Here is a 26,523-nt window from a genome sequence, read left to right on the forward strand (position 1 = left end):
CGGGTGTGGGTATGGGGCAAGAGAACCCGATGGGTATGCACCCGTTGCCATCCCTAGCCGCGCCGCACGCGCCTGTCACGCGCGCGCCCACGCGCGTTGACCGCGCCTGGCAGGCGGGTCCCGCCTGTCGGACCCGTCTTCCTCCCCCAGCCGGCCTCTTCTCTCTCACGTGCAAACCTAGCGCCGTTCCTCCTCCAAATCCACCCCATTCAAGCCGGCTCTTTCCAAATTAATTGGGGGGTTTTAATCCCCATTGAATCCTCTTCAATTCCCCCCAATTTCCCCCTTGAATCGTGCCCCCAATCGCCGGGAATGCCCGCGCCAACTCCGGCCACCTTCCATGGTCGCCGGCCGCCTTTTCCGCCGCCGTTCCGACCTCCCCCGTGGCCGGCTCCCTCTCCTCTCCTATAAAATGGAACCCCCTCGCCCCGTTCTCTCGTTTTAGCCCCCTCCCGCGATCTCCTGTGGTCCCTAGCCACCTCCCCACCGTGGCCCTTCTCTTTCCCCCGCGCCGGGCGCCTCCAGCCGCCTCTCCCTCCTCGACCGTGCGCCGGCCGGCCGTGCCGTCGCCTTCCCCGGCCTCGTAGCCGCCTCCTCTCCCATGGCCTGCCCTCCGTTTCGCGCGGTGACCGCCGGAGGCGCGTTCCCGCCGTCGTCCAGTGGCGTTGCCGCCATTATACCACCTCCAGCCGCCTGTGCCGCCTCGCCGGTGCAGCGGCTGTCGTCGTCGCCATCCTCCCTCGACATCGCCGCATCGCCCTCCACCCCGGCCTGCCCTCGGTTTCGCCGGAACGCCGTCGTGCCGCGCCGGCCTTTCCATCCGCCTCGCTGGAGTTCCTTCGGCAACCCCTTCCGCCGTGCCCGTGTGCCGGCCGACGTCGCCGTCTCCACCTCCGGCATCGCAGCGGCAAGGTCGCCCTCGGCCTCGCCTCCCCTCCCCCTGAACACCGCCGGTGTCCGTCGTCGTCTTCACCGTTCATCCTCGCCGGCTCGTCGTCTCGCGGCGCCGCCTCCGTCGTCGGATTCGCAGCGGCGCGTTCCACGTCGTCCCCGTCTCCGTGCAGCTGCCGCCGGCTGCCCTCGTCGCCTCCTCGCCGGCCCCGGGCGTCGTCGTCGTCGTCCTCTCGTCGTTCCCGGTCGTCGTGGCGTTCGTCCCTCCGTCGAGCCATTCTCGTCCGTCGTCCGCGTTCGTCAAGCGAGCCGCTGCAGCCCCGTCGTCGTCTTCGTCCTCGGCTTCGCATCGTCAAGCGTTGCGCCGGCCGCGTCTCGCCTTCGTCCAAGGATCGCCGCCGAAGTCATTCCCTCACCGTCCGTCTCCGCCTCGCCCGTTCGTCGTTGTCGTTCCCACGCCTCGTCGCGTGGTGGTAAGGATCCCTCTCCCTCGCTGCCCCGTCCTCGTCCTTTCGGTGTCGCCCATGCCTATTGTGCGGTTGTCGGCCCCGGTACCCGTGTATCGGTGTCGGCAGTCGTTCGCTTGTGCGTGTGGTGACCGTGTTAGTGTGTCCGCTCAGTAGCAGCGTGGTTTCCACGTGTGCAGCCCGTGTGGTGTCTAGTGGAGTCCGTTTGTCGGCCACTCGCCTCGGTTGACACACAGGATCCGCTTCCGTCGACCCGTGGACCGTCTCTGTGTACTCGGTCTACCGCGGTCCTTTATGTTGACATGTGAGGTCCGCATGTCAACAGCGCAGCCTTCCTGTCTTTTCCAGGTTAGCGCTTACACATGTTTTGTAGTTGCAAAACCAAATTACAATAATCCGTAAATCTCCATGTAACAGCATTAAACTTCGGATGATCATATCTTGGTCATACGAACTCTGAATCGACCCGTTCAAGTCTCCTAATGTTTGTTATAACCTAAAGAACCGTGTGCTTTCTTTTTATGTATTGTTATTGCTTCTTTATAGGCTTGTAGCTTTGCTTGTGTGCTTCGCGTAGCTTCTGTCGTTCCGGAGGTTCTCGAAGCGTGGTTTGCGGTCGTCGCCGAGGGTTTGGAAGGCCGTTCTCTCTGAGCAAGGCAAGTCACATCATCCTTGAGCATATTGAATCCCAGTTTATAAAATTATTTTGATTTAAATTAATGCATTATCGTTTTATTTAAATTCCCGCGTTATCACTGTTTTATTTAGCCATGCCTATTTACCTTTGTTATGATATTATTATTGCTATTGTTATTATTACCTTGTTCACCCTAGAATAAACAAAACCCCAACTAGTGGGCACTCTATTCATGGTTCCACTAGTATGAATTTAGGTAGATGCTTCGCTAATTAATTAGGCAACATTAGGTGGTTTTATAACTCTAGACTTTGGGAATATTCATATCACTTGGACACTATGGAATGGTTGGATTATTGTGGAATTGGATGCACACCTCCCCCTCTATTCAAAACCCTCAAAATGGTTTTAGGCTGGGCTCGGGGTGCATGGTTTTGATAGTAGCACCTCGGCCACATAAGGACCGGTCTTCGGGCCTCTGTTGCAAAGCACTACCGTACTTCCACATGTCTAGTGGGTAAGGCTTAGTTTGTGGCTCAGTCTGGTTATAAACAAAGGTACACGGATGGAGATGGACGAAGTCGGGGGTCGATGGACATCTCTAGGACAAATGAAGGCTACACGGGCTGTGGCCCGGTAGTCGAGATGTCATGGCACAGGGTTGGTGTCCTGCTGCTAGGGGCTCAATTCTGCCTGCCTGTCTGGGGGTTCCGGCCGTAGGTGGGTTGGGTCGGTACTCTTGTCTATGGCTAGGATGGGTTGGAAACTATGTCATGTCTTCCGTCCATATGCCGTGGTGGTATGTGGCACGTGGTTGCACGTGAGGAAGACGTGTCTTGTGGGTAAAGATGTACACCTCTGATCAGAGTAAAACCTATTCGAATAGCCGCGCCCTCGGTTATGGGCAAGCCTAGCAATGTACCCAAGTTAGTGTTTTAAATTCTTAAAACCTGCTTAATAACTAAAATGTGGAATGGTTGGCCTGGGTTGGCTTGGGACGAGCTGGGACCCAGGGTCGGGTTGCCAGTTCGGTCTGAATCATCGTAGGCCTTGGGTTAAGGCAGGTTCGTGTGGGTTCACGGCCTTGATTAATAATACTGTGTAGCTCTAGGATCGTCTTTATAAAATGGCTTTGGGCAACTAAGTGACTTTTAAATGCTGTTTACTGCAAAACTTAACCCCTATATTATTATCCCCTTGTACTCCCTTGCATTAATTATGCATCTCCGGTGTGGCTTGCTGAGTACTGTGGTTGTACTCATTCTTACTCAATCTTTCCCCCCTTTAGTAAGAGAAGCTTTGGAGAAGATGTCTTAGGTGGAGTCCTGGCTTATACCCCAGTTGAGCGCCTGTGAAGATGGAGCCGTAAGCCCGCTAGTCCGCTGCTGTTTATTTTTGATTGTCAGGCCTGAAGTGCCTTTGTAATAATGTAAATATTATCGATATAATAAAGATGTGTCTTTTATATCATGTTTGTGTGGTGTACCCCGGCTTTTCCTAGGACGGGGATTAATACACTAGCGTTCGGGAAAAGGCAATTTTCTCGGTCGCGACAGTTATAATTTGGTTCTACCATATCTAATGGCTTGGATTTTATTCTTTGATCAATCTGATAATTTATATCCTTTAGAATAAATAGCGTACCTCTTTCCGAGTTGTCTTAATAATAAAGATTTCTACGTCTATAGGACGTCTGTGATGATTTTCTAAAGCTATCTTAATAATATATATAATAATATATATAGATAAAAGGAAAAATTGGAACCATGCCATTATAATTTTGCAAAATTTGAGATATGTCATCCTGACCCACATGTCATTGACTCATGTAGGTCCTACATGTCATTGAGATACCGATGTCATATCATAAACTTTGCAAAATTATAATGGCATGGTTCATACTTGGCAAAGATGATTTACATATTTATTATTGGTATTGTTTTTTTATTCCAATTTTTGTTTTTAAGTTTTTGTTGGAACCTATATTTTCAAAGGAAAACTTTTTAATTGTATTGCTTAGGGTGTGCACCTGGCTAGCTGCTGTGCACATGCCATCGTACCTTCCGTTTGCTGACGTGCATCACCCGAGTACTGCGCATCGTGCAGCCGCACGGCTTGACCCACTGCCGTGGATTTCCGTTGCTCACTGTAGTATCTATCATTCTAACTTCAGATCAACATAACGGATCTAAAATAGGGCTCTATAGTGTTTCGTTGCCTGCTGCTTCATTTATATATACATTATAGCCTAATTAATCTAGAACCTAACTCTGATTAGTTTAGGGAATCGGACAAAATTCTTTTGAGTCCGTTTGCATGTAAAGGTCCTAGTTAGAGATTGGTTCTAATTTTGCACATGTACGGTACTCTGTATCTCTTAATTAACACGTCGAGTTTATGTTAAACCTCAGACGTTAAAATCTAGACCTATTATAATCTAATGGTGGAAATAATTCATATTTTCTTCGATTAATGTGGGAATTTTTAGCCTCCACAGCGAACGTGGTGCCTCCTTTCAAAGCTGTTTTAATAATATAACTAGCTGGGTGGCCCGCGCAATTGCGCGGCTAGCACCCAAACAAAATCATATATTTTTTTAGTATGATTTTACTTAAAATTTATTAAATAGCTATCTCATTATTTTAAGACTTTGAAAGACCAAACCTTATCATCCTCGTGTTTATAATTATATAGTTTTTAAAAGTCACACCAGTTACTACCCCTCATGTCTTCTCCTTCTTTATTTTCTTGCTTGATATACCACTATTTCTATTCATTCTTCTTGGAACCTTTAAAAATTGGATTTTATAGTTTTTAGAGTTTATTGTCACGTTGGGTTTCATTTTTATAATTTCTAGATATCCCGTCAAACGTTGCCATTATACTCCTCTACGGCCCGTCCACTGTCTCTTCTCTTTATTGTCATTGAGATTTTAAAAATCGAACATAATTATCGTTTGGGTTCATTTTTACTTTCTAGAAGTCCCGCTAAACCGTCAGTGGCTTTGCCACTGTACTCCTCTACGGCTCGCCCGCTGCCTCCCTTCTTTATTGTCATTGAAATTTGAGATTTTAAAATCGAACATGATTATCATTGGTTCTTTTTTACTTTTTAGAAGTTCCGAACCTTTAAAAATTGGAGTTGTAATTTTATTTTTTTATAATTTTTAGAAGTCCCATCAAACGATGCCACTATGCCCCTCTACAGCCCGTATGCCGCCTACTCATTATTGTCATTGTGATTCTAAAAATCAAACATAACTATCGTTGGAATTCATTTTTTATTTTCTAGAAGTCCCGTCAACCTTCGGCGGCTCTGCAACTATACTCTTATACACCCCGCCCGCTGCTTCTCCTTTTTATTGTCACTGAGATTTTAAAAATCGAATGTGATGATCAATGTGGTTTATTTTTTTTTACTTTATAGAAGTCTCGACAACCGCCTTACTCGCTTAATTCACGGCCTGCCCGATGTTCCTCCTTTTAATCGTTATTAGGATTCTATTTGGTGTTTTATTAACAATTTTTATATGTCGTATCAACCGCCACCACTCTACTTCTTTTATAGGCATGTTACTTAATTTATCTCGTCACATGTTTTAGATAGTCTTTTATTTCAATAATCTTTATTTTTATCACAAATTTTAGTTATTTATAAATTGTATTCCTAATTAAAATCTTTTTTTTTTAATTTCAGAATTTTTAAAAAAAAATTAGTTAATACCGTATTGTGTTCTTTTGATGTTTTTATTTTTTATTTTCAATTTCAGTTGTTTGAAATTTGTATTTCTACTTGAACTCTCTTTTAGTTTTCTAGTTTTGGATATTATTTTATTTTTTATTCTAAATTTTAATTAATCTCGTATTGGGTTTTTATATGGATTCTTGTTTCAATATTGCTTATTTTTAATTCCGAATTTCAGCTAATTTTAAATTGTATTCCTTCTTGAACTCTTCTTTTATTTTCTTTTGCTAATATCTGATTTATTTATATTTATTCCAAATTTTAATTAATCTCGTATTGGGTTCTTATATGAACTCTTCTTTTTAATATTCCTTATTTTTAATTCCGAATTTCAGCTATTTTTAAATTGTATTCCTACTTGGACTCTTATTTCCTTTCCTAAATTTGGATTTTATTTTATTTTTATTTTGAATTTTGATTAATCTCGTATTGGGTTCTTATATGGAAACCTTTTTCAATATTGCTTATTTTTAATTCCGAATTTCAGGTATTTTTAAATTGTATTTCTACTTGGACTCTCCTATCCTTTACTAATTTTGGATTTTATTTTATTTTATTTTTAATTTGAATTTTGATTAATCTCGTATTGGGTTCTTATATGGAAACTTCTTTCGATATTACTTATTTTTAATTCTGAATTTCAGCTATTTTTAAATTGTATTTCTACTTGGACTCTCCTTTCCTTTTCTTATTTTGGATTTTATTTTATTTTTATTTCGAATTTTAGTTAATCTCGTATTGGGTTCTTATATGGAAACTTCTTTCAATATTGCTTATTTTTAATTCCGAATTTCAGCTATTTTTAAATTGTATTTTTACTTGGACTTTCCTTTCCTTGTCTTATTTTGGATTTTATTTTATTTTTATTTTGAATTTTGATTAATCTCGTATTGGGTTCTTATATGGAAACTTTTTTCAATATTGCTTATTTTTAATTCCGAATTTCAGCTATTTTTAAATTGTACTTCTATTTGGACTCTCCTTTTCTTTTTTTTTTTCTTTTTCTCCGATTAATATGGAAATTTCTAGCTCCCACAGCGAACGTGGTGCCTCCTTTCAAAGCTGTTTTAATAATATAATAGAATAATAGATAGATAGATAGATAGATAGATAGATAGATATGGGCTCAACCGGGGATTTAAACCGGAAACCGGCCCATTTAAACAGCACTTGGAGCCCACCATGAAAACCTTTTCAGGCCGATCATTTCCACAGGGATTTGGGCCTAAAACCGGCCTTCCAAGCGAATTTTTTTTATTTATAATTTTTTTATTAAAAGTTTTACAAAAATAATTTTCCATTTTGAAAATTGACGGAATTAGTCGCCTACCGCCCTCTGGGAGGGCGATTTTTAAAAATCGCCCTCTCAGAGGGCGGCGAAAATGACGTGGCAGACGGCCGTTCGCTCTCGGGCGACGGCCGTCAACGAAATTTGCAGGCGGCCCCCTTGCCGCCCTCCGCTAGGGCGATTTTATACTGTGCGGGGGGCCGCCTGCAAATGGGCGGCGAGGGGGGGCATGGAATTTTGCAGGCGGCCCCCTTGCCGCCCTCCGCTAGGGCGATTTTGTACTGTGGGGGGGGCCGCCTGCAAATGGGCGGCGAGGGGGCATGGAATTTTGCAGGCGGCTCCCTTGCCGCCCTCCGCGAGGGCGATTTTTGCCTCTCCCCCTATAAAGCCCAGTCCCTCCTCTGTGAAATTTCATTATATTCACTAAAAATCCAAAAAAAACGAAAGAGAGAGAGGGGAGGGCAGCAGAAGGGGAGCGGCGAAGCCCTGCTGGTTCGCTCAATTCATCACAGGTATGCTCCCATACATCTTTTGCATTTGTACTAATATGTTATGTTTGAGTATATATGTTGCGTTTTAGTTTTAGTTCCATATATTTTAGCACATCTGTAGCACACAACACATATGTGTAGATCCAGAGCATAGAATATAATAGTATGAATTGAGACATAGACAGTAGTGTTAATTGTAAGATGTAGTTTAGTTTGATCCAGAGAATGTAACGTAATTTTAGAAATTTAGAGAACAATATTGTAGAGAATGTAACTTAGGGCGTAGTACAGAAATGCGAGGTTAACGCAGTTATTGTTTTCATCAGGCACAATGTCAAGTAAGGTCACATTTCAGATAGTTCACGGTGAAGGAAATATTAGATTTGGTCCAGATGGTGTTGATCTGTCAGATTTTGTAATGACATCTAAGGGCATCGATAGGCCTGCGGAGAGAACATTTCAGTCAATTTATAGTTGGTTGTTGAGAGGATTTAGAATAGACCAAGAAGTCTACACAATGTCAGTGTCAGTTGTAGTGAGTCGTGCAACAGAAGGTTATTTTTGGGAACTAATGCCGATGGACAGCACTGATGCTTGGAGACGGTATGTGGAAATGGCTTTTGAACGGTCATGGCCCCTCGTTATATTTGTGTCGGTACAAGAGAAAGATATAAATGTTTCAATGCAAACCGAAGATGTAGAGGGTCCTATCAATGCAGGGGATGTTGTTGGACCATCGATGCAAAATGAGGAAAATCAACCAAGGGAGGAGCAGGCTATGGGCATGGCGGATGAGGGGGAGAGAGTCGGTATAATTGTTGATGAAATGGAGAGGGAAGATTCGGATAATGAGGAAGTGGACGACGACGCATCATCCGATGAGGAAGGTGATGTAATGGCCACTGATTGGGCAAATGAGGACTTCTCTGGACTTGTTATATCAGAGGGTGATCATGTACCCTGGGAGTATAAGGAGAACGAGGTAATTGAGGGTGCAAGGTATGCTCATAAGGATGAGATGAAGGAGGCGGTGAAGCATTGGGCAGTTTCCTTGCAGAGAGAGTTTAGGGTGGTCAAGTCAACAAATTATGTGTATGAAGTGAGGTGCATTAAGGAAGATTGTCCGTGGCGTGTCCATGCATATAAGGGTAAATGGAATGATTATTGGAAAGTTAGCATTGTGACCGAGCACAAGTGCTACTTACAAGGGGTGGAGAAGTATCACCGAAACATCACTTCAGCTTTTGTGGCAAGTGAGATGTACAGCAGTGTTGTTGGTAACATTGGCTTTGAACCAAAATCAATTATTAGGCACATCGAGAACAAATTCAAGTACACCATAAGCTATGCAAAGGCCTGGAGAGCCAAACAAAAGATCATTGAGATGAGGTATGGCACATTTGAAGCTTCTTATGATAATTTGCCTCGTTTGTTAGCCACCATTGCCCAGAGGAATAATAATACGTACTATGACCTACATACATTTACATCGGTTGATGATCGAACAAAGAGTGTGCTGCAAAGAGCCTTTTTCTCATTGGGTGCTTGCATCAATGCTTTTGTGCATTGTCGACCTGTTCTATGCATAGATGGAACTTTTATGACAGGTAAATACCGAGGTCAGATATTGACAGCAATTGGGTGTGATGGGAACAACCAGGTTCTACCTATGGCTTTTGCATTTGTAGAGAGTGAGAACACTGAAAGCTGGTACTGGTTCCTAGAGAGAGTGCACATTGCAGTGGTGCGTATGAGGCCCAACGTTTGCCTTATACATGATCATCATGCGGGTATGTTGCGGGCTATTGACTACTTGCAGAACGGTTGGGATGAGAAGGGACTTCCAGCTAAGTGGCCTGATGTTCGGAGTCGGTGGTGCATGCGTCACATGGGTGCAAATTTCTACAAGCAATTCAAGAACAAGCATCTTATGGAGCTCTTTAAGAGGCTCTGTGCACAGAACCAAGAGAAGAAATTTAATGAGTTGTGGGACAAGTTGGATGAGTTGACAACGAAGCAAACAGATGAGCAATCTCGCAGACCACTAGTTGAAGGTGACGAGCCTCCCATACCTCTTGGTGCATTACATGATGACCCACCAACAATGAGAAGGAGGTCAGGGTCGTCCATTAGAAATTTCACTCAGTGGATTGAGAATGAGCCTAAGGAGAAGTGGTCTCTATTGTTCGACACCGATGGATCTCGGTATGGCATAATGACAACCAATTTGGCAGAGGTGTACAACTGGGTAATGCGAGGAGTTCGGGTACTTCCATTGGTTGCTATTGTTGAATTCATCCTTCACGGCACGCAAGCGTACTTTAGGGATCGATACAAGAAAATTGGTCCGTCCATGGCCGATAACAACATAGTGTTTGGCAACGTAGTGACAAAGTACATGGAAGATAAAATCAAAAAGGCACGGAGACATCGAGTTGTTGCTCAAGGCACACAAGTGCATCGGTATGAAATAATGTGTGTTGATAGGAGCAGGCGTGGTATCTATCGCAAGCAAGCCGTGCAGGAATGTGTCTTGAAGGCGGATGGTGGATGTACCTGCAGTTGTATGAAGCCGAAGCTTCATCACCTTCCTTGCTCACACGTTCTTGCTGCTGCCGGTGATTGTGGCATATCTCCCAATGTGTACGTCTCAAATTATTTCAGGAAAGAAGCAATCTTTCATACATGGAGTGAGGAGATATATGGGTTCGGGATCTCAGGATCTTACACAACGCTGAGTGCCCAAGTTTTTTATATTCCAGATCCATCTAAGTTAAGGGTGAAAAAGGGTCGACGCCAAACTAGACGCATCAGAAATGATATGGATGAGTCAGAAGCAGGTGGGAGGACTTTACGTTGCAGCAAGTGTGATCTGCGCGGCCATACTTACAAGAAATGCCCGAAGAATGCAGAAGTTCCAAGCGGCGCAGATGCTAGTCCATCTGGACAGGCAAGTGATGGTAGGCGACCACCTGGTGAAGGAACAACAAGCAGGCGCGCAAGGCCAAGGCGTCGTCGCGCAGCAGGCGATTCCATGGTGTAACAATGCTTTCGATTTAGGAAATAAAATGCTGTTGTGATGTAATGAGTGTTCGGACTAAATACTTCTATCGTGTAATTTCAATTCAATGTTGTTGTAATGAGTACCTCCGACTATTGTTGTACTAGTAGTATTGCGAATTATTCGGTGTTGTATCATAATGTTATCGTGATGAGTGTTCGGACTAAACACTTTTGTTTGTTTGTACTCTTGTTTAATATGTGTTAGTAATTCGCTTATGAACATTTATTACTTATGTTGAACTAATTATTTATATGTTTCTGATCAACCTATTTGATGCAGGTATGGCGTACGACACACCGGCGCTGTTGAACCGTGGGATTGACAGGAACCACCGCTCGTTCCTGTCAGCAGTCGAGGGTGCACAGCTCGGCACCTTCCGTCCACGCACGTCGCGCGAGTGGTTGCGTGTCGACCCCCATCACGTTCCTTGGTACGCGTATGTTCACATTTCAACTCAACTTTGCTTTGTGTTGTACTTATGTTTGAAGTTTGCTCTATACAGGTTGCGTGCGGCAGGCCTTCTACCACTTTGTAGGCTTGTTGAGGCGGCGGCGGACGACCGTGACCCAGCGAAGCGGTGGGATGCAGACCGGTCACTCCTTGCCGCTCTTGTAGACCGCTGGAGACCTGAGACGCACACGTTCCACCTTCCCTGTGGGGAGATGGCTCCGACACTGCAGGACGTGTCGTACCTGCTCGGGCTACCGCTGGCGGGAGCAGCAGTTGGTCCCGTGGACGGTGTTTTTGGGTGGAAGGAGGATATCACTGCGCGCTTCGAGCAGGTGATGCGCCTTCCACACCTAGGACCGACCACCACCCTTCCTCCGTACTCTACAGTCGGGCCTAGCAAGGCTTGGTTGCTCCAGTTCACTGTAAGTAAATAAGTTGTTATTATCATACGTGCTTATTTGCGACCGAATGAGTGTTTTGTACTAACATTTCATTCTTAATTGTAGGCGGACCTTCTGCACCCTGACGCTGATGATTACTCGGTCCGACGCTCCCTTGAGGCGTACCTGTTGTGGTTGTTCGGGTGGGTGATGTTCACTAGCACCCACGGGCACGCTGTGGACTTCCGGCTGGTCCACTACGCACGGTCCATCGCGGATGCTCAGCCACAGGACGTGCCGCAGTGGAGCTGGGGTTCTGCCGTGCTAGCAGCCACGTACCGTGCCCTCTGTGAGGCGTGCACGAAGACTGACGCGGGAGCGATCATCGCTGGCTGCCCTATGTTGCTTCAGCTTTGGGCAGCCGAGAGGTTTGCCATAGGTCGACCAGTGGTGGACAGCGCACCCTACGGGGTTGGTCGCAGCGCGCAGTGGCCAGAGGACGGTCCCACGATGGGGACTTACTGGTGTCGACGTGGGGTTAGTGCAACTTCGCTGCGTTATAAGTTTATCAGTCGTCTTTTTTTTTTCTTCACATAACATGTCTAATTCCGATCATGTTTATTGCAGCGTCGTTACGCTCACGTCCAGGTGAGACGTGGTTACCCGGACTTCGTGTTCGAGTTTGACCGTCTCCAGCCGAGCGACGTCATCTGGGAGCCGTACATAGAAGAGGCCGTCGCTGCGAGAGCACCGCTAGGACTTTCGTCCTTGTGCACACGCGACCAGGCTTACTGGCTCACCATCCTGCCGATGGTGTTCGACATTTTCGTTGAGCCTCACTGCCCGCAGCGTGTGATGAGACAGTTCGGACTTAGGCAGGTGTTTCCGGGCAACGTGCAGCCGACCGTCCTCCCTGCCGACCACTCGTGAGTTCGGATTGTTCATTTCTAAATTTTTATGATAATTACTTCATCGAGCCATATAATTTACCTCTCTTCACAGGTTGACTCGACGGGGACAGCTAGCAGGCGCACTTTGGGCTCCACGTGTACAGCAGTACGTTGACGACTGGGTGTTAGCTACAGAGGAGGTGATCAACGAGCTCTTCCCACACACGGAGGAGAACTACCGTGACTACCTTCGCTGGTACCTTCCTCGCACTCGTGCGCGTGTGACCTTCACTCCAGATGCCCCAGAGCCGCACGTTGCCGCTGTCACGGACGCGTATCCCACGCACCGTGACCGAGACTACTTCGTGGCGGTACGTCCAATTTGTATTACTTCTTACAATTATTTCATTTATCTTGCATAATATAGGACAACTACTGAATTTGTTATTTCCATCTTGCATAGGCTGATGCCGCACGGGATATCAGTGCCGATATCACCGCAGTCCAAGTGAGGTTGAACAGAGGTTTGCACTTGACTGACGTTGAGCAGAGGGTGACCTTCGACCGGATGCAGGAGAAGATGCGTGCGGTCATGCGCGTCTTCTCCTGTCGCAGCGCCGTGGACGTCGTACCTCCAGCTGGTCCGGTACAACCACGGCCTCGCGCGCCTACTGTCGGAGCAGGACCTCGACCTACGGCACCTATTTCGCACGGTACTGCTCAGCCCAGAGGTTTCTTAAGTTTTGTTTCTGTTTTTGTACGAAAACATCACCCCGTCGTAACTTGATGATCCATCCTCGCAGGACCTCGTTTGCCTTCGAGCGCCCCTAGCTTCGGATCAGTGCGACCTACAGCACCGGTTTCGCACGGTACAGTTCAGCCCAGATATTAGTTCATTTTTGTTTCAGCTTTTGCACGATTATGTCACCATGTTTTAACTGCACGTTTCCTCATCGCAGGACCTCGTCTGCCTTCGAGCGCGTTCGCAGGCACGACCGGCGCTTCCACGAGCTCCGCAGGGGCGTTCGCCACCTCTTCGGGCGCGTTCGCCAGCTCTTCCTCTCACGGAGCGTCGATCCCTCGCCCACACGGTACTTTACTTTTTATTAATACTGTTAAATACCTGTACGAAACTGATGGTCCTTGTCCAGCAGGATTTGCAGCCGGGATCTTCGGTACTGGGGCCTCTTCGTCTCACGCCGGTAGGACTGGTCCTACTAGCCAGTTCTACGACGACGACTTGCACGGTGCAGACCACCACGACGTACTAGGCTCCTCTCAGCTTGGAGGAGCTCCAGAGGCGCACACTCAGGAGCAGCCAGAGGTCACACCTGTACAGGCAGGACGGGTTGGCCGTGCCGTACCCCCGGACCGACTCACGTACTCCCACGGGCACATTAGGGCGCAGGGTAGGAGGGACAGGGGTAAGAGGCCTCGTCAGTAGTGTTCTACCTCTTCAGTCCTTATGTGACCGTTTCTTTTGGCTTACAAACTTGTAAAGCAGTACTACTTTTGCTATTACTACTGCAGTACTACTTGTGTTTGTCTCGTCTACATAGTTCTTTTCATTCATATGGTACTAGAACAACTTATGCTCACGACAACACACTTTCGGCGCTGCACGGTAGTGTCAGATCCAGTAGCGCGCACAGTCCACAACAGCACACATGAAAAGCGGCAGCTCGAGTTATCACTATCAACTTTCGGCGCTGCCTGTTTACATAAAGTGAATCACGCCCACGCGTGATCGTCTTGTCATATCTAATGAATAATGTATCTCATTGAGTTCACATATATTGCAGTGAAAACGACGCTATATAATTGACAATCTGAAGGCAACCTCTTCATATCTTCTTTCCCACTAGCACACAACACACGAAAATGGAAGCCTATTCATTGGTAATACGTAATCTAGATTTGAGATTATGTAGAACATTCTTCACTACAATTTTACATTTTGGCAGCAAACCAAATATGATCAAATGCAATTTTACTTTACCAAATATTTGGTCGTGAAGAAAAATTTGGCACTAACAATCCAAATATGCCCTAAAAATTAATAAAATATTTGTACGGTAACAAAATATTTGTACGGTAACAATCCAAATATGCCCTACAAAATAATAAAATTGTATTTTACCAGTCTTGGAGATTTTAATCTTGTATAGTTTTCAATATAAAAAGATTTGATAACTATTGATATTTATACAAAAATATAGAGCACAGTACAAAATCGCCCTAGCGGAGGGCGGCAAGGGGGCCGCCTGCAAAATTCCATGCCCCCTCGCCGCCCATTTGCAGGCGGCCCCCCGCACAGTACAAAATCGCCCTCGCGGAGGGCGGCAAGGGGGCCGCCTGCAAAATTCCATGCCCCCCCTCGCCGCCCATTTGCAGGCGGCCCCCCGCACAGTACAAAATCGCCCTCGCGGAGAGCGGCAAGGGGGCCGCCTGCAAATTTCGTTGACGGCCGTCGCCCGAGAGCGAACGGCCGTCTGCCACGTCATTTTCGCCGCCCTCCGGGAGGGCGATTTTTAAAAATCGCTCTCCCAGAGGGCGGTAGGCGACTACTTCCGTCAATTTTCAAAATGGAAAATTATTTTTGTAAAACTTTTAATAAAAAAAATTAAAAATAAAAAAAATTCCCTTCCAAGCAGGTCACGGTCGGACTCATGGGTGTACTGAACTGCAACGGCATTCCCACATCGGGGATGCGTCGCCGCCGCTTCTAGGTCTTCTTCTTCTCGGTGACCGGCGAGGCAGCCGGCGGCCCGGCGCGGCTTTGCCGGCGAGGGCTGTAGGTTGCCGGCGCGTGCGACGTGCTCCGCGGTGAGCGCACGGGGGCTGCCGTGACCTAGCGGCCGCACCACGCGGCAATTAATGCTTCGTGCCTCCCAGTGAGCTGCCTTGATCGGTAGGTTCCCCGATCTAAACATCTACTTCTTGTCAAATTAATTCGTCTAGTGCATGGATTGATGAACCGTTGGTGTTGATTCGTTGTCAGAATTTTTACTTCTTTGTCATTTCGATGTTTCTGTTCGAGTAATCCAATCCCCATGTTCTGCTCTTGCCGGCGAATCCCCTCTCTTCGCGGATTGCAGGCTGACACCCTCTCCGCAGCTTCACCCGAGATGGAGGATCTCCCCATGGGGCGGCGGAACCCGGCGGCCAGCCTCACCGACGACCTCGTCGTCGAGATCCTCCGCCGCCTCCCCGTCCGCTCCGTGTGCCGCTTCAAGCGCGTCTGCCGGTCCTGGCGCAACCTCATCGCCGACCGTGAGCACCGCAAGAAGCTGCCGCAGACGCTGTCCGGCTTCTTCTACAAAAGCAGCAGCGGCGAGCGCTGCCCTTGCTCGGCGCACCACTTCACCAACGTCTCCGGGAAAGGGGTGCCTCTCATCTACCCGTCATTCTCCTTCCTGCCCCAGTGCGACACGGTCGTCCCCTTGGACTGCTGCAATGGCCTCCTCCTCTGCCGCTGCTTCCAGCCCGGGCCTAACAACAGCGATGATGAGATTGAGCCGTTCCATTATGCCGTGTGCAATCCTGCGACCAAGGAATGGGTGATGTTGCCGGATGCCGACTGGGCTAATGGCGAGACCCGCATTGCCTGCCTGTGTTTCGACCCAGCAATCTCCTCGCATTTCCATGTTCTTGAGTATGTGGAGGCTGAATATGAAGATGTCACGGGGGTTGAGATCTACTCTTCCGAAACTGGGTTGTGGACTCTTCATGTGAGTGGATGGGGCGATGATGTGTTTCTAAGGCATTGGGCCAATCCGAGAAGTGTTTTCCTTAATGGTTTTCTGCATTCTGCTACGTGTGCTGCTGAGATTGCGGTGGTTGACATGGAGGGGAAGAAATGGAGGACCATTGCTATGCCGGAGCCTGAAGGTGATACTGGCATAATTCATCAAACTCAGGGTCGCCTATGTGCTTTTAATGTTGATCCAGATGACATCTTCAAACTGTCAATTTGGATTCTTGAAGATTATGATACAGATAATTGGATATTAAAGCACACCGTTAGCTCCTTGAGGCTGTTTGGAGGGATGAAATATCGGTTTGGATTTGACTACCAAATAATTGCAGTTCATCCGGAATGTAATTTGATCTTCTTTGTTTATGGATGGGACAAAACGTTGATGGCATATGAAATGGATCGCAAGGAAGTTCGTGCTATACGCAATCTCGGACATGACTCCTTTGAGCCATATCTACCATATGTTCCACTCTTTAATGAGTCATTAGCAGATGGGTGCTAACGTGCAGAGTGTCGCTTCACTTCTATCACTGCAAAAACATCCTTTTGCACCAAGGATAACCAAGCTAAGAGTGAGAAAAGCCAATCTCTGATATTTAATTAGGAAGTTCAGTTTGTACTAGAATGATGTCTTTTCCTTTGTGTTGTTTTGAGAATGCTGCTAAGTCTGATGGTACGTAGTAAGTAAATTGGCTTTTGGAAAGTTTGTCATTGTTCTGAAGTGTATGACTTGTTTTATTCTACTGGTGTTTTACTCCATGGTAGTTAAGCTTGGATGCCGTGTTCTAAGACTGGCAGGTCTTTTTGACTGTACCAGTGTTATCAGTTTAGGGTACCATGACCAATGACCAATGTTTTGGAACTTCAATTGGAAGTTAGGAACATATCACATATGTACTTCTCGATTTCTTCATTCTTTTTCTTTTTTTCTTATTTTCTGAAGTATTTGTCTACACGTTTCTTTTCTGTTTGGTGATCGATAGTGATCTCATTTATTCAAATATTGCTTCCCCTGCCATTTCTGGCTAGAGACTACTATAGTTCTAACTATCCAGGCTAGCCGCTGGCTTCCTCTGATTGTTACCCTTCTGAATTTGCAAATTACCTGCTACATCCATGATAAAGGTTATCAAAACTGCAACTACTTTGATTCCTTCAACTATCGTCCGAGTATGATTCATATCCTCCAACTACAAAACCGGGTATATCGACTCCAACTATCAAAATCAGTGCAAACAATGTCCCTTGGTGGTGGCTGACGTGGCGGTCTCGATCGATCTTTGCCCTGTGCGGCGCTTATGTTGAATTAGAATAAAAACAAAAATAAAAAAAATATATGTCGGACCATATGCCATTCGCACAAAAAAATGTATTGTGGTAGCCACCGACATGTGGGACCCACATGTCATCCCTTCTTCCTCCTCCCTCCATCTCTCTTCCCCGGCTTCTCTCTTCACCTTGGCCGGAGCGGCGGTGGGGATGGCGGTGGGGATGGCAGTGGCGGTGAGGATGGCGGTAGGGAGCGAAAGCGACGGCGGCGACAGCGTTCAGCCGAAGCACGAAGCACAAGATCCTCCCCGAAGCTGGAGCAGTAGTGTGACTCCGACCAACCACCCCGCTGCCTTCTTCGGCTCACCCCGTTCGGCCCTTCCCGTGGCTCGAGCGCACCGAAAACCCCACTAGCGAGCTCCTCCCCGCGCGTGGACGGCCGGTGAGCTCCTCCCCCGTGCGTGGATGGTAGGGGGCCAGGCGAGGAAGTTGTTGGTGGCGCCACCCCTGCCACCGGACGGGCCGTCCCCACCATCGGACGCCGTCCTCCTCCTCCGCTCTCCTCAGCCGCATCCTTCCTGCCAACCGCCTTCTCCTTCTCCTCCCCACCACTGGACACAACCTGGCTCTGGACGAGCGCGTGCACCACCACCGGACGCTGCCGATGTTCCCTACCGCCGTCGTTCCCACCACTATCCCACCGCCACTCCGGCCAAGGTGAAGAGAAAAGGGCGGGGGAGAGAGAGAGGGAGGAGGAAGAAGGAAAGGAGAGGGAGGATGGGTCCCACATATTTTTATATTTTTGTTTTTATTCTAATGCCACGTAAGCGGCACGGAGGACAAAGATTAGTCAAAACCATCACGTAAGCGCCACATCAGCTAAAACTACCTCCAAAACCACCAAGAAATATACCTCCAAATCCACCCAAAAATATTGTTTGTACCGAATTTAATAGTTAGAGGAGTCGATATACCTGGTTCGGTTCTGTGGTAGGATGACATAAATCAACACTTAGACGACATTTGAGGAGTCAAAGTATACTTTTTTCCAAACCTGGCCGATCATTTCCACCGGGGTTTTGGGCCTAAAACCGGCCTTCCAAGCAGGTCACGGTTGTACTACTGAAGTGCAACGACATTGCCACATTGGGATGCCTCGCCGCCGCTTCTAGGTCTTCTTCTCGGTGACCGGCGAGGCAGCCGGCGCGGCTTTGCCGGCGAGGGCTATAGGTTGCCGGCACGTGCGACCTGCTCCGTAGCGAGCGCACGGGGGGCTGCCGTGACTGAGCAGCCGCACCGCGCGGCAATTAATGCTTCGTGCCTCCCAGTGAGCTGCCTTGATCGGTAGGTTCCCCGATCTATTCTACTTCCCAAAATTAATTCGTCTAGTGCATGGATTGATGAACCGTTGGTGTTGATTCGTTGTCAGATTTTTACTTCTTTGTCATTTCGATGTTTCTGTTCGGGTAATCCAATCCCCATGTTCTGCTCTTGCCGGCGAATCCCCTTCTCTTCGCGGATTGCAGGCTGACACCCTCTCCGCAGCTTCACCCGAGATGGAGGATCTCCCCATGGGGCGGCGGAACCCGGCGGCCAGCCTCACCGACGACCTCGTCGTCGAGATCCTCCGCCGCCTCCCCGTCCGCTCCGTGTGCCGCTTCAAGCGCGTCTGCCGGTCCTGGCGCAACCTCATCGCCGACCGTGAGCACCGCAAGAAGCTGCCGCAGACGCTGTCCGGCTTCTTCTACAAAAGCATCAGCGGCGAGCGCTGCCCTTGCTCGGCGCACCACTTCACCAACGTCTCCGGGAAAGGGGTGCCTCTCATCTACCCGTCATTCTCCTTCCTGCCCCAGTGCGACACGGTCGTCCCCTTGGACTGCTGCAATGGCCTCCTCCTCTGCCGCTGCTTCCAGCCCGGGCCTAACAACAGCGATGATGAGATTGAGCCGTTCCATTATGCCGTGTGCAATCCTGCGACCAAGGAATGGGTGATGTTGCCGGATGCCGACTGGGCTAATGGCGAGACCCGCATTGCCTGCCTGTGTTTCGACCCAGCAATCTCCTCGCATTTCCATGTTCTTGAGTATGTGGAGGCTGAATATGAAGATGTCACGGGGGTTGAGATCTACTCTTCCGAAACTGGGTTGTGGACTCTTCATGTGAGTGGATGGGGCGATGATGTGTTTCTAAGGCATTGGGCCAATCCGAGAAGTGTTTTCCTTAATGGTTTTCTGCATTCTGCTACGTGTGCTGCTGAGATTGCGGTGGTTGACATGGAGGGGAAGAAATGGAGGACCATTGCTATGCCGGAGCCTGAAGGTGATACTGGCATAATTCATCAAACTCAGGGTCGCCTATGTGCTTTTAATGTTGATCCAGATGACATCTTCAAACTGTCAATTTGGATTCTTGAAGATTATGATACAGATAATTGGATATTAAAGCACACCGTTAGCTCCTTGAGGCTGTTTGGAGGGAAGAAATATCAGTTTGGATTTGACTACCAAATAATTGTGGTTCATCCAGAATGTAATTTGATATTCTTTGTTTATGGATGGGACAAAACGTTGATGGCATATGAAATGGATCGCAAGGAAGTGCGTGTTATACGCAATCTTGGACATGACTCCTCGGATCCATATCTACCGTATGTTCCACTCTTTTATGAGTCATTTGCAGATGGGCGCTAACATGCAGAGCGTCGGCTCCACTTTTACTACTGCGAAAACATCCTTTTGCACTAGGAGAACCAAGCTTAGAGTGGGCAGAAAGCCATTCTCTAGTACAAGGATTTAGCAAGGTCTGTTTTATTGTACTTGAATTAAGAAGTCAGATGGTAGTACTAGTACTATGTAGATTGTCTTTTGGAAGGTTTGTCCTGTTACTCTGAAGGTTGTCTTGTTTTATTCTACTGGTGTTTACCCTATTATAGTGAAGCTTTGATGTAATATGCTAACACTGAAAGGTCTTTTGACTGTATCAGCACAATCTGTTTAGGGTACTGTGACAGTGTGACTAATGTTTTGAATGTTGGAGCACACCACATATGTACTTCCTGTTTTCATCATTCTTTTTATTTTTTTATTCTTTTCTTTAGTGCTTCTATATGTTTACCCTTGCAGATCATTTCTACACGTTTCTTTTCTGTATGGTGATCTATAATTGTCTCATTAATTGGAATATTACTTCCCCAGGCCTTTGTGGTTAGAGAGAGTTTGGTAACCAAAAAGTGCTGCTATGATAGTTCAACTATCCAGGCTGATGATCCTCTGATGGTTACCCTTCTGAATTTTGCAAATTACCTGCTACAACCATGACAAAGTTGATCAAAACTGCAACTATTCTGCTCCTCCTCTAAGTTCCAATATATTATTCTGTTCAGAACAATAGAACATAATGTTTATCTGCGCCGTGAAATTTCTTATCGTTTTTAACACCAAAATGCACTTGCAATTCATTGCACCGTGATGTTCATTTGCAACAATACGAATCACAAGAGTGTGATGCGAGCTGCAAAATGGCTCATGGGAGGGCATTGGCAGCATTGAGGCCTTGATGGCTGATGCCAACTTGCCAAGCTGCTAACTGTTTTACAGATAACCGGGACGAATGTACGTCTTGCTAAGAACAGTTGATCACAATTCGAATTTTATTTCAATGTATAATGCTTGTTTTGGATACTGTAACATTCTAGACACGCCTCTGCATGCGCCGTTATCAGCTATCAGAGCCCCAGACTCAGAACTAGTAGTTGCAGAGCAAATCAAGAGACATAAGCAGAGGAAGAAGAAAACAGAGAGGAGCGAATCGTACTGGAGTTGGAGTGTCGCGGCGGCGTGGCAATGGCCGGATAGGACCGCCATGTCGCCGCTCGCCATGCCCGAGTAGAGGCTCTAGAGCGGAAGGCTCTAACAGCCGACCAACTCACAAGCAAGATTGTCGATGAGATCAACCTTTGGATCTACTATGGTGCAAGAGATATCGTGAGAATCTTGAGATAGCAATCTGAAGGGGTTGTACAGTAGAGTGTTTGTTTTATTTTTCCCTTTTTTTTTCACCTTGGTGAAGTTGTAAATAACTTTTTTCTGCTGCATATATAACACCAGCAATGCTTGGCTCTTTTTTTTTTTAAGGCTGATTTGGTCGTATTCAAGAGCAGATTTTTTTTTCTATGGCAAGATGAAGAGGGCCAAGGTGAAGGCATGGTTTGGTGAGGCCTATCGTCTTCTGTTAAGAGAAAAGGAGGAACTAAAAATTTGGTTTTGGTGATTAATGATAAATCTAATTATATAAGAGTAATATTGTTATAAACATTTATTTGTCTACTAGACTCATGTGGATATGAAAGTGAAATTTATGAGAGGTGATTTCATATGAGTTGAGATAAAAACGTTTATTGATGGTGGACCTAAATCACAAGGAACATCCTGTAGTAAGGAACGCACGGCGGCGGCGGCGGCGGCGCTCCGTCTTGCTGCTGCTGCTTTTCCTTCTTTTCCACCCCCCTCAAACGCACGACAACCTCGCTCCTTCGTGTCGCCGGTGGCGGCAAGCCGGCCTCCTCCCGCCGCCACCGCGAACGCCTTCACCGCCGCTGTAGGGAGCAGGCCGATGGGTTCGCATCACGCCCGCTCATAGCAAGCTTCACAGCCACGCAGCCGCAGGGAGCGCTGCCGATGGCGGCAAGGAGGTGAGGGAGCAACAAGAAGAGGAGCACGCGGTAGGGCCGGTTGCTTCGGCGGGAGGTCAAGCTCCATGGCTGGCCGAGTGAGGCCGGGACAACAACCTCTACTTCGATGGCAGTCGTGCCTTCACGCTTCGGGTCGGTCCTCCACCGCCGCGTGAGGCCCGCCCCCACCGGTGTGGATGGCGGTCGAGCCTCTGTACTCCGGGCCAGTCCTTCGCCTCCGTCGCGGCCGGGTCGCTGTGGCCGGGTCCCTATCGGCAGTCGAATGGCGGTCCTCATTGGTGGTTGAATGGTGGACGCACCTCCGCGCTCCTGGCCGTTCTTCTGCCTCTGCCGCTGCCTCGTGAGCCCCACGGCGCCACCACCGCTCGTGCTGCTATCGCTATCATCACAACGCTAGAAGATGGGAAGAACGAAGGAAGAAGACGGGGAAAGAAGGAGATGGATGGAAAATGTGATGACGATGGCATGGTTCTAGTTTTGTAAAATTTGAGTGGCACGCTTATGAATAGACGAATTGTAATAGTATTTTTTTAATAACCATATTTACATTGGCATGGATTGAATTAACCCAAATACTTCTTGTTGCATTGTGTAGAATGTTTTTGTAAGCCCTCCATCCAATAATAATAACAATTTACTATTAGATGTGACATATCATTTTATTAGGTTATGTCTTATCCAATACTAGTTTTTTTTACGGAGAGAGTATTTGCTTAGTGCATTTCTAAAAGTATTTAATTTATCTCTATAATCAAATATATAACCATGACAATAATCTCACGAATAATCTGTATCACTTGTTGAATGATTTCGAAGCATTTCTGTTGCTGGGAGTATTTTGAAGGAGAACATTACCACCATCTTTTTTAGTGCAAGGGATGGAAGACATAATAATTTGGAAATGGAATATTTGGTTAGATCACACTACAAAATTCAATTGCACGACAATTGAGGACTATAACACATAAATAGCTTGGAAAACTGCTGCAGAAGGTAAATGCTAAATTTGCATGGTTTCATTGCAGGGATGTTCACATGGTTAATTATGCCCTTTAGGCGGCCAGGAGAATGAAATGTCAAATTACAACGATTTTAAGGAAGCTTAGCCATGTGGCTGTAACTTTTTTTAGATGCATTTGCGATTTGACAGTAATAACTTAGTAAGGACATAATTGAAAGAAGTATATAACTTTTTTTATGTCATTCTGAATTTCTGGTTTATACACATTCGAACTTAGAGAAGGAACATAATAGTTGAAGTTTTGATAATTTTTATCACGGTTTGTAGCAGGTAATTGGGAAAATTGATAAGGGTAAACATGAGAGGAAGCCAGCATGCATAGTTGAACTATTGTAGAACTTTTTGGTTTACCAATCTATGCTATCCTCGATGTACCCTTGTACGTGCTCTTGTTTGAACATACACAAACTTTCTCTCTCTCTCTCTCTCTCTCAAACTAGAAAAGGTAAGGAAAGCAATATTCCAATTATTAAGATCATTAAAAATCACCACACAGAAAAGAAAAGTAAGGGTCTGCTGGGAAGGCGACGAAATCCCTAGATGCCCCCAATTCAGTGTCTGCTGGGACATTGATTCCAAATTGAAAAATAAGGCTCTGTTTAGTTCACGGCTGTCACATCGAATATTTATAAATGTATGGAGTATTAAATGTAGAAAAAAACCAATTATACAGATTGCGTGTAAATTATGAGATAAATCTTTTAAGTCTAATTACGCCATAATTTGACAATGTTGTGCTACAGTAAATATTTGCTAATGACGGATTAATTAGACTTTTCTTCTCGTAGTTTCCAAGCGGAATTTGTAATTTATTTTGTTACTAGACTACGTTTAATATTTCAAATGTGTGTCTGTATATCCAATATGACACGCCAAAAATTTTTCTTCGGAAATTAAACAGGGCCTAAGTTCATTTGATTCCCTTAGCTACTGGCTAAATCTGATTCGTATCCCTAAACCACGACACCTGATATCTCGACCCTTTAAGCCAGATGTGAGGCGGGGCTAGCCAGCATGCAGAGGAGAAGGGGCAATGGGAGAGACATCCACGATGCTCTTGACGATGGTAGCCCGAGTGAAGCTAGCCACCGCAGTGAGCGAGCTGCTTTGATGTGTAGGTTTCCTGATCTAAACATTTACTGATTTACCTTCTCGGATTAGTTCGTCTAGTGCACGGATTGATGACCCATGGTGTTGATCCGTTGTCAGATATTTATCTCTTTGCCGTTTTGATTGTTTTGTTCGAGCAATCCCCATCTGCTCACTGTTCACCTGCTCCATCTGCTCGAATCCCTCTTCGCGGATTCACGGATTGCAGGCTAAAGGCCTCTCCGGGCTCCGGCAGCTTCACCCGATGGAGGATCTCCCCGTGGGGCGGAACCTGGTGGCCAGCCTCACCGACGATCGACCTCGTCGTCGACATCCTCCGCCGCCTCCCCGTCCGCTCCGTGTGCCGCTCCAAGGGCGTCTGCCCGTACTGGCGCGACCTCATCGCCGACCATGACCACCGCAAGAAGCTGCCGCAGACGCTGTCCGGCTTCTTCTACACGAGCTTCAGCGAGGAGCGCTCGGCGGCGGAGCACCACTTCACCAACGTCACCGGGATAGGCATGCCCCTCATCTCCCCGACCTTCGCCTTCCTGCCGCAGTGCAAAGAGGTCATCCCCTTGGACTCCTGCAATGGCCTCCTCCTCTGCCGCTGCCTGCAGTTTGATGGTGTTAGCAAGTTCCACTATGCCGTGTGCAATCCCGCGACCGAGGAATGGGTGATGTTGCCGGACGCCAATTGGGCTGATGGCGAGAACCGCATTGCCTGCTTGTGCTTTGATCCAGCCATCTCATCGCATTTCCATGTGGTCGAGTATGTGGAGGATGAAGCTGAATGCGTCACAGGGGTGGAGATCAATTCGTCTAAAACTGGGCTATGGAGTGTCCATGTAAATGGATGGAATGGTGTAGTTCTTGTCAGCCTTTCGGTCAATCGAAGAAGTGTTTTCCTCAATGGTTTTCTGCACTCTGTCACGCCTGCTGATGAGATTGTGGCGGTTGACATGGAGGGGAAGAAATGGAGGAAAATTCCTGTGCCAGACCGTGATAATGACATTGGCATAATTCATCAAACTCAGGGTTGCCTGAGTGCTTTTAATGTCGATCTGCTCGATATCTTCAAACTGTCAATTTGGTTTCTTGAAGACTATGATACAAATAATTGGATCTTAAAGCACACTGTTAGCTCCTTGGACCTGTTTGAAGGGAAGAATTATCGACTTGATTTTGAGTACCAAGTAATTGCAGTTCATCCAGATTGCAATTTGATCTTCTTTGTTTATGGATTGGACAATACTTTGATGGCATATGAAATGGATCGCAAGGAAGTGCGTGTTATACGCAATCTCGGACATGACTACTGCTGGCCATATCTGCCATATGAGTTGCGATCATCTCCTGTAATGCATGTGCAGTAAGTGCCACTGACATGTGGGCCCGGAATAGGTGGGACCCACACGTCAGTGAAACGTACTGCAGGTGCAGTACAGCAGTGGATTTGCATCCCTGCCATATGTTCCACTATTCTCTGAGTTGTTAACTGATGGGCGCTAATGGCCAACTTGCAGAGGTGCGGCTCCACTTCTGTTGTTGCAAAAACAACTTTTCTCCCTTAGGAGAATCAGGCTTAGAGTGGGCCAGCCAGTCTCTAATAAGAATTATGAAGTTCTGTTTTATTGTATTTGATTAATCCTCTTCAAGTTATTTTGAAGAACGCTCTTAAATCGTAGATGGTAAGCTAATTATGTAAGTTCTGTTGTTCCGAAGGTTATGCCCTGTTTTTATTCCACTGATGTAACCCTATGCTAGTTCCCTTCAAAAACCCTATGCTAGTTAAGCTTGATGTCATGTTGGAACATATGTACTGTCCTTTTTTCCCGCATTCTTTTTCTCTTTTTCTTCTTTTCTGAAGTACCTGTCTGTATTGGACCCTTGCAGCTTACTGTCTCCTAGATCATTTCTACTCTTTTCTGTGTGGTGATTTTTCTTTGAGGGAAGGCCACAGGGCCCAGCTTTTTATCGAAAGCAGAAGTCCTACATAGTTTTTACGTAACACTGGGGTTACCGGTTTTCAGACATAAGCACAGGCTCTCAGGCAAAATAACAGAAAGGAGTGTGGTGAGTGGTGATTTTTAATAATCTTAATAATTGGAATATTGCTTTCCCTACCTTTTCTAGTTTGTGAGAGAGAGAGAGTGTGTGTAACAAGAGCACGTACAAGGGTACATCGAGGATAGCATAGATTGGTAAACTAACAAGTTAAAAAATAAACGAGAATATTAGGGGATGACCTAATATCAAATAATTAGAAGGAGTGAGGCTTCGAACCCAGGTCGTTTAGTCCACCACCTTGTGGAGCTAGCCGGAAGACCCTGGATGTTTCTCTAAAACTAACAAGTTATGCAATAGTTCAACTATGAATGCTGGCTTCCT

General features: G+C 46.7%; 4 protein-coding genes and 1 pseudogene across 6 annotated transcripts; all 5 read left to right on the forward strand.

The window, feature by feature from the left end:
- The first annotated feature begins 11 nt into the window (after nucleotides 1-11).
- LOC136357444 (pre-mRNA-splicing factor CWC22-like) lies at nucleotides 12-1,989 on the forward strand. Its single transcript, XM_066312705.1, has 3 exons — nucleotides 12-33; nucleotides 446-1,364; nucleotides 1,905-1,989. Exons 1-3 carry the CDS (start codon nucleotides 12-14, stop codon nucleotides 1,933-1,935), a joined length of 972 nt encoding a protein of 323 aa, XP_066168802.1. The 3' UTR covers nucleotides 1,936-1,989.
- Nucleotides 1,990-11,008: 9,019 nt separating this feature from the next.
- LOC136357186 (serine/threonine-protein phosphatase 7 long form homolog) lies at nucleotides 11,009-13,851 on the forward strand. Its single transcript, XM_066312148.1, has 8 exons — nucleotides 11,009-11,455; nucleotides 11,540-11,950; nucleotides 12,041-12,339; nucleotides 12,416-12,674; nucleotides 12,767-13,016; nucleotides 13,107-13,172; nucleotides 13,263-13,394; nucleotides 13,458-13,851. Exons 1-8 carry the CDS (start codon nucleotides 11,246-11,248, stop codon nucleotides 13,745-13,747), a joined length of 1,917 nt encoding a protein of 638 aa, XP_066168245.1. The 5' UTR covers nucleotides 11,009-11,245; the 3' UTR covers nucleotides 13,748-13,851.
- Nucleotides 13,852-14,978: 1,127 nt separating this feature from the next.
- Nucleotides 14,979-16,766, forward strand: LOC4343471 (F-box protein At5g49610). The gene is made up of 2 exons (XM_015789887.3): nucleotides 14,979-15,214; nucleotides 15,402-16,766. Exon 2 carries the CDS (start codon nucleotides 15,432-15,434, stop codon nucleotides 16,563-16,565), a length of 1,134 nt encoding a protein of 377 aa, XP_015645373.1. The 5' UTR covers nucleotides 14,979-15,214; nucleotides 15,402-15,431; the 3' UTR covers nucleotides 16,566-16,766.
- Nucleotides 16,767-18,480: 1,714 nt separating this feature from the next.
- Nucleotides 18,481-20,383, forward strand: LOC4343472 (F-box protein At5g49610). 3 transcript variants are annotated; one of them, XM_015789677.3, is made up of 2 exons: nucleotides 18,481-18,676; nucleotides 18,762-20,383. In XM_015789677.3, the coding sequence occupies exon 2, from the start codon at nucleotides 18,889-18,891 to the stop codon at nucleotides 20,020-20,022; it is 1,134 nt and encodes a 377-aa protein (XP_015645163.1). In that variant the 5' UTR covers nucleotides 18,481-18,676; nucleotides 18,762-18,888; the 3' UTR covers nucleotides 20,023-20,383. The 3 variants fall into 3 exon arrangements, with proteins under 3 accessions (XP_015645163.1, XP_015645164.1, XP_015645165.1); XM_015789678.3 differs by having other exon boundaries at nucleotides 18,859-20,383; XM_015789679.3 differs by having other exon boundaries at nucleotides 18,878-20,383.
- A 4,014-nt stretch (nucleotides 20,384-24,397) lies between these two features.
- Nucleotides 24,398-25,945, forward strand: LOC9266420 (F-box protein At5g49610-like; annotated as a pseudogene).
- Nucleotides 25,946-26,523: the final 578 nt, after the last annotated feature.

The sequence above is a fragment of the Oryza sativa genome, chromosome 7 (assembly GCF_034140825.1).
Source record: "Oryza sativa Japonica Group chromosome 7, ASM3414082v1".
NCBI classification, from domain to species: domain Eukaryota; kingdom Viridiplantae; phylum Streptophyta; class Magnoliopsida; order Poales; family Poaceae; genus Oryza; species Oryza sativa.

What these genes read in the sequence shown, in the direction of transcription:
- LOC136357444 (XM_066312705.1), top strand. Translation starts at nt 12, where the DNA reads ATGGGGCAAGAGAACCCGATGG. An exon ending in GGGGCAAGAGAACCCGATGG is followed by an intron (nt 34 to 445) that starts GTATGCACCCGT and finishes CTCTCGTTTTAG; the next exon opens with CCCCCTCCCGCGATCTCCTG. An exon ending in CCACGCCTCGTCGCGTGGTG is followed by an intron (nt 1,365 to 1,904) that starts GTAAGGATCCCT and finishes GCTTCTTTATAG; the next exon opens with GCTTGTAGCTTTGCTTGTGT.
- LOC136357186 (XM_066312148.1), top strand. Translation starts at nt 11,246, where the DNA reads ATGGCTCCGACACTGCAGGACGTGTCGTACCTGCTCGGGCTACCGCTG. An exon ending in TACGGCACCTATTTCGCACG is followed by an intron (nt 13,017 to 13,106) that starts GTACTGCTCAGC and finishes CCATCCTCGCAG; the next exon opens with GACCTCGTTTGCCTTCGAGC. An exon ending in TACAGCACCGGTTTCGCACG is followed by an intron (nt 13,173 to 13,262) that starts GTACAGTTCAGC and finishes TCCTCATCGCAG; the next exon opens with GACCTCGTCTGCCTTCGAGC.
- LOC4343471 (XM_015789887.3), top strand. Translation starts at nt 15,432, where the DNA reads ATGGAGGATCTCCCCATGGGGCGGCGGAACCCGGCGGCCAGCCTCACC.
- LOC4343472 (XM_015789677.3), top strand. Translation starts at nt 18,889, where the DNA reads ATGGAGGATCTCCCCATGGGGCGGCGGAACCCGGCGGCCAGCCTCACC.